The sequence below is a fragment of the Hakea prostrata genome, chromosome 7 (assembly GCF_041222555.1).
Source record: "Hakea prostrata isolate BN-2017 chromosome 7, UWA_Hpros_2, whole genome shotgun sequence".
Taxonomy (NCBI): Eukaryota; Viridiplantae; Streptophyta; class Magnoliopsida; order Proteales; family Proteaceae; genus Hakea; species Hakea prostrata.
In genome coordinates, this window is record NC_142606.1 from 4,272,692 (window position 1) to 4,280,011 (window position 7,320).

At 35.8% G+C, this 7,320-nt stretch overlaps 1 protein-coding gene across 1 annotated transcript; it reads right to left on the reverse strand.

Moving 5' to 3' along the window:
* Positions 1–1,445: 1,445 nt before the first annotated feature.
* LOC149009116 (ras-related protein RABH1e) lies at positions 1,446–6,696 on the reverse strand. The gene is made up of 6 exons (XM_089164055.1): positions 6,426–6,696; positions 5,433–5,503; positions 4,154–4,242; positions 3,505–3,616; positions 2,807–2,897; positions 1,446–2,391 (listed from the first exon to the last, which is right to left on the reverse strand). Exons 1-6 carry the CDS (start codon positions 6,540–6,542, stop codon positions 2,248–2,250), a joined length of 624 nt encoding a protein of 207 aa, XP_089020181.1. The 5' UTR covers positions 6,543–6,696; the 3' UTR covers positions 1,446–2,247.
* Positions 6,697–7,320: the final 624 nt, after the last annotated feature.

Genomic DNA, 7,320 nt, shown 5'->3' on the forward strand with positions numbered 1-7,320 from the left:
TTCAATATATAAAATAGAAAATGTCATCATTTGCTCCATTCCTTTATTTAAGATGATTTAAATTGTATTTACTCAATCTCCAAGGGGTTTGACAAAAAAAAATCCATTATTCCACATAGGAAGTGAGAGTTTGAATCTCCTCGCAGCCTAGGCAAAATTTCTTTGTATTAATTATATAAAAACTCCCAAAATATTATATTTACTCAATCTAATTATATTAAATTTTCCTCTAGATCCAAGGATTTTTTTCTTCTCTCTATCATGGAAGAAGGGAAGTCAATCCTTTCCATTATTATATGCTAAAAAACATACTTCGTTTTATCCCCTCCACACCCACACCCCACCCCAAAGATAGAAAGACCCACTAGTAAGTATATGGTTAATCCTGCTCATCAAATGTTTGAAAATAAAAAAAGAAGAAGAATGCGGGCTTAAAGAATGATGATTACATCTTAATAATTCACCATGTGTTAATCGCGTGTTATCATGCTTTGAAAAGTAGTGGAGTTACGTGTAAATGGTATAATTTAATGAATGAAAATATAATTATAATATTTGTAAATTTTCATTTATTTGTTGACTTAAACAACCTTATGAGCATAGAAAAAAATTTGAGGGAAACTCAAGTTTCGACTAGGTGAAAATAAAAGACCTAAGTGGGAAACCAAGAAATTTCAAAGAAACTTATGACTTTTTTGTGCAAGTTTCAACAGGTTTTAGGGAGTATTTTAAGGTAGGACTCTGCATTTAAGCTAATTAGAGTATAAAGAACACATTAGTCGTATTTTACTAAAAAAATTAGTATAAATATGTCATTTAATGTACATAACATTAATGTAAAGTTGTCTGAGAAGTACATTATAAACTTAACTACTTAAGTACATAACATTCAATATATAATTTTTAACTTTAAAACATCAAATACAAAATAACTGACAATAAAAAGAAAGTACAACTCAGTGCCAAGAGGAGTGCCTCGGTAGATCCATCCTGTGAGCTAAGTAATATTATGCATATAACATCCTCTTCTCTAACCAACGAACATAGACATCCCATGACATTTTATGCCTATGATTGCCAAAGTAATCGTCAACTGTAACTTTATAAGTCTGGTCATCAACATTTTTAAGATAACTAGTTTGAGGAATATGCAATTTGGATAGGGAAGTCCAGATGGAGGGGGTATTTGAGGAAACATGAAAGAAACAAAAAATAAAAAAAATGGGAAAGCTACGAAACTTCCAAGAAAAAGTCCTAGGTTTCTACGAAATTTCTCATGTTTCCCACGAAATTTGGGAATTTTTCCCCCTCATGAACCAGCCGGTTTAGCTGGGTTGAACCAGGTTTCGACAGTTTTCGAGGTTTTGACAAGTTTCGACGAAATTTCGACGATTTCAATCGAAAGTTGGAGTTTTTTTTCGGTCCCCTTAGTTTTTCGTTTCGAGATTCCCAAATGGAAAATTTCGAAAGTTTCGATAGAATTTTGTTTTATGCTTATGAGTGGAAAGAAAGGACATACATAACTAAAATCTAACATTTAGTATGGTCTCAGATAGAGCCGATTGGAAGGCAAAGACCTATTATGCACTCAACCACATTTGTTCTAACAATTTCTGCTTCTAATTATACCTATCCACCCTTTTTATTTTTGGTGAAATCTACCTTTTCTATTCAGAAGCTGGCTTCTTGAAACGCCAATTGAACTTTATGCAGATATGCAAGGTTACTCCAATGCAAGGCCAAGGTGACATGTAAGAGTTCTGAAACCCAGCCTGGGAAACTTGAGATATACAAACCAAGATTCTGAAACCGGGTGACCGTTCTGTTCTCCCTCAACCCTTCTACTGAGTTGAATGCCTCTTCATTTCTTTTAATTTTATTCCCATTACTGTGAAATCATAATTATCAGAACTGATAAAAATCAACGATAATTTAAAAGAAAAAAAAAAAAAAAAAAGGCTTTTCATTATACATTCTCAAAAGACTAAACCATCAACCACAACTGCCGCTGCAAAAAAGAAAAAAGATAAAAAGAATAGATATTATGAACAGCACCAATGATTACTTTGGCCCAAGACTACTGATGCTTTGCCACCTAGCCAACCAACAATTAGGCATTGATCTGTGTAAGCTGTGATTTCTTTATCTTCAATGATCCTTGAGATTTTCATTGTCTAACTGTTCATGTGGAGATTGGCCGAACCAAATTCTATTACTCTTTGTCCTCCAGTAGATATATGTAATGTTCTAGCAAGAACAGCCACCTCCTTGCTGTTCTTGCTGAGAAGAATTTACAGTAGGCTTCAGGTTCACATCAACCATATCTTCTTGTTTAGTCGAGGAGAGGGTCTCCATCCCTGGCAAGGCAGCAGCAATCTTTCGGAATAATGGCTGCATCATTAAATTAAAGACAAAGAGAAGAGAACCTAAAAAAATTTAGTTTGCAAGTAAAGGAAGTAAAAAAGAGAAGAAAATCAAGAGCTTGTTCCATTGTCTGTGGGGTGCAAAAGAACATATGTACAAAATAATGGCATTGCATATAGAGCTATTCAAGGACGTACATGCCAATGAGAACTATGACAAAACTGACTCAATCGATAACTATCTGTAATGTAAAGATTACAGAACTACTTGATGCTTCTATCAGTCTGAAGAATGTGTTAAGTACAACAATTAGGCAGAAGAGCATTTCAATTTTTTCTGGGTGAACAAGTTCAGCACATGCAAAGTTAAGTAGAATCATTGCTTATTGCTGGTCTCTATTAAAGAAGGATATAAAACATAAGAAAGAATATGTATAATTCACCTTTATATTGACTCCAGCTTTAGCACTGGTCTCTATGAACATGACACCAAAGTCGCGGGATTTGGCATCTCCCTCCTCCAGTGAAACCTGCCTGTTTTTGTCATCCAGGTAAAAGATATTCTTAACATTTTATTTTTTTTTGGTAGAAAAAGATATTCTTAAGATCATAACAGATATTAGTAGAACCACTTTGATGATATATGACAACCTGATAAACCCACTTTAATTTTTCTAGAAGTAACACAGGACCCTCATTGACGTGCAATTGAATCTAATAATTTAGTAAGTGCGTCTTCCCCAACCTGGTGGAATATGAAAGAGGCACTAAGTAATGTTACTTCATGGAATGGAATACAACCAAATGGATGCACAATTTATGTAACTTTTCATGCAACCTCAAGGAACATTCAAACAGACAGTATTCACAAGATTTGATAGCAGATAGGTCCCAAAACCGTAAGATTGAGAATGGAAAACAATAAGAATATTAGTTGTGCACTCAATCAGTCAAACCAACCAGCTGCTCAAGTGTAGTTTGCAGACACCTCAGTGGTGCACTACAGAGATTTATGAGACAAAAGAAAAAAGAAATAAAATGTAAGGCAAGGCATATATCAAGGTTGAAACGGCATCACAAATGAGCTTGATCTAAACTTTAAAACAAATGGGACTTGTAAAAATGTTGGATTACTACCTACCTCTTCTCAATTAGATCGGTTTTGTTCCCAACAAGAACAATAATCACATCACTGCCTCGTTCAGTGCGTACTTCCTCTATCCACTTAGAGGTGCTCAGAAATGATTGCCGATCTGCATCAAATCAGAAAGCAAAACACAAACAGCATTTATATCTGCACATGGGGGTTCACATAAAGGATATAAACCTAGCTTAGGTGTTTTTGCAAAACTTTGTTGGATAACAAGTTGATGGTTCAGAGCTGGGAGAGGTTGTTCATGTGAATGTGATCAGCATACCAGGCTTAGCCAATTTTCAGCAGATGAATACTGCCAAACTCCAAAGATGGATTAAAGCATGCTATTGAAAATTTCAAATACAAGTGCTGCTCTGGTAACTATTAAGCTTTGTCAGAGGAGAGCTCAAGAAGAAAGGTAAGAGATTAGGCACAGAACTGAAAGTATGCTTTACCCATCCAGAGCATTCAAGATTGAGAACAGTGACAGAAAAAATATATATCCAGAACAACTGCTACTCTCAGTGAGAAAACATCTGCTTGTTGACCATGCTTTATGTATTAAAAGACAACCAAATCTAAGGAAGCGCAGGGCCTGCACAGGTGGTGGGGGCCAAAAAAACTATTAAAGCATTGCAGGGAAACTCCTACTCACTAGATACATCATAGACAATTACTGCAACGGATGAATCTCTGATGTAGCTTGGAATGAGGCTCCTGAATCTCTCTTGTCCAGCTGTATCCCTGATAATTTCGAAAATGATGTTTCTTAATGATAATATATCTAAAGTATAGCAAAGGAACCGGGATAGAAAAACAGCAACAAAGCAACCTGAAAATTTTAGCAATACTGTGTAAATATCGGTAATGAAGAAAATGTGTTGTTCCAACATCCTCCCATGTCTTTTCTTTTCTTTTCTATAACATCTTTTTTCTTTTTTTTTATTTTTATTTCTGCTTGTGTTTGAGATAATGGATAATAAAAGAAACTTGTCTATTGAGGTGATCTTAAAATAGGAACAAGACACAAGGTAAGATTCCAGACCTAGATAATTAGGCAACCCTAAACAATTCTGCCTCAAAGGATCCTTCATAATCAGAAGGTTACCCTGTAGTGTCTTCTGATGACATACTACATCAGTGTGAACCATTTTCTTGATGGATCTGGTAGCCACCTTCCCAGTCTCAGCCTGGGACATGATGCCCCTATCAAGAGATAAATAACCATTATGAACTACTGTAGGCTTTGTATGAACAGTTAGCAAAAAGTGTAATTGCGTCATGGGAGGCAAAAAGAATTCTTAGTTCTATCTAAAGGGAACTCGTTTAACTGAATAAGAATAGCATCTATCTGCTTTTGGGTTTATGAGTCATCATATATCCTCATTTGTCTGATAAATTTTAAATTTTGCGGATCAAATGCAAGTCAGCTTACATATGCTGGCATGTATTTTTATTTTCTGACAAAGTTACTGGTTGTGGTCTATCCACAATCGAATCTTGCCATCTGAAACAGAACTTCATACTAGTTTACAAAGATCTGCCTTGAGGTACCAGAGAACTAAAGAATATTCAAATGGATAGAAAAAATTTCAGACTTGCCGGAACCGAAGAATATGGATATGGATTAAGTATATCCAAACTTGAATTGACAATGGACAACTGCAAATTAGGAGTTTCCATCTTATTGTTAACAAACACAATAGCTCGCCCCCATCTGTTGCATGAGATCAACTAATGTACCTCCCCCAGTCTCACCGACATTGGATCCTCATTTTCCAATTATGGGAAACAAGAAACAAATGAGCTTGCATCCATGTGTCAAAGAAACAGGCTGCTAACTTAAAATATCAACTCCATTTGCTTCTAAATGAGGAAACATGAAAAGATGATTAGGTTTTTAATATTGCAATAAGGAAAGAAAGATGTCCTACCATAGCTGCAAACGAACAGTGCGATCTTCAAGGTACATTGTCTTTGACAGAAAATCAATGCCAATGGTAGCCTGTAAGAGAAATCAAAGCAGAAACAAAATGATATTAAGCATAACTTGAAGGGATAAAATGCACAATCATAGGAACAACAGAGCAGAAATGGACAGAGACTACATATGACTACAACATAAAAAAACGTTTTGAAATTTAGTCATGGTACCTTGTAGGGTCACAATCCAAAATCTTCCCAGTTATTCCAAAACCATAGAGATTTTCTATCATGCATTGTCATGCTTATGATTTACTTGTCTGAGTGAGAGAACAGCCTAACAATATTGGATGCAGACATGAGAAGCCATCTACTAACATCTAAGGAAGCTACATTATTGGATATATTAGGCAATCACCTATGTAAATTACCTCTTTTTTCTTCATTTTACGGCAACAAGTTTATTTTACCCACAATGCTCTAGCAAAATACCATAAAATTTTCAAGAGAATGACAGTTCAAAAGACCAATTAGCATATAAGGGGGGGGGGGGCATTGGGATATCAATTAAAGGTGACATAAATCTAAATAAAATAAAATATCAGAACCGAAAACTGAAAATTATTCGAGCTGAAATTGATACATGGAACATATCTTTAGGATTCAAACAATTTTTTAAATTAAAATCAACACACCAAATGATGACTAAAACCTGCATGCAGCCAAAACCAATGATCAACAAATCCAAAATAAAACCGAGCAAAATGCCAAACCAAGCAACCAAGCCACATTAACACACAAATGTGGTCCAGATTTCACACCAAAAGACAGAATTCGTGCCGGGTTACCAAAAGTTTCAGTTTCAGGAATCAAATGATAACCAAACATCAAACATCAAGAAGTCAATTATATGCGAAAGTAAATCAAATCAACTAATCGAGACAATGGACCGATTAAAACCGAAAACAGATAAATAAATAATAAAGAAATAAATGACTGAGTACCTGGTACGTATTATCAAATTTATCATACATGAAGCGGGTGATGATGCTGGTTTTCCCGACCGATTGATCGCCTAAGAAGACGAGCTTATATTTGGCAAGTGGAGAGACAATCGCCATGGCTTCTCGGTTTCTATCCTTCCGCTCTAATTCTTGGAACGTTAATTCTTCCGATGAGATCAGAGAGCAGATCTGAATCTGAGAAACCGAAAGGTGAGAAGCGAAAGCCGGAGAGAGGAGACGCTTTCGTTTTATAAGAAAACAGAACACGAGAAACAACTGAACCGCGAACGGGTCGCAACGACGAAGGGAAGTCAAAAACTTCAAACTGGTTTCTTCCGCCTGACTCTTTTACCCCTTATTCTCTTCAATTTTACAAATTTGTACAGGCGTCAGCGCTACTTTACGAGATTACGAAAGTGAACGTTTAGAAAAGGCCTTTTCGGACGTGTCAGTTATTCCTTGAGGAAATCTGTAATTCGGGTTTTGAAGAATGCTGTTTTCCGCGGAGACAACAGACGGACACCAGCAAGGAGGGCCAAGCACCAGGCAGACTAGTTGGCCTTTATCCCCCTTGGCCGATCGGCTTTGCCATAAATGCGGTTTATTAAAAAAAAAAATTCGGAGAAATCCACTAAGGGCCTGTTTGGTTACATGAATCCAGAGATTTCAAATTTCTGGATTCATGAATCTGAGAATTATACCCGTTTGTTTGTAAAAATCTCTAGATTCATGAAATCTAGAGATTCACATTTTTATACTAAAAACGTGATTCTGTAGATTTATGGGTAAATGGTGAAATCCAGAGATTTCAAAAAAGCTATACATTTGTACATTCACAAAAATCACATCGATCAAATAGTTTTTTAGGATGAATCCGCATATTTCATTCCACAAC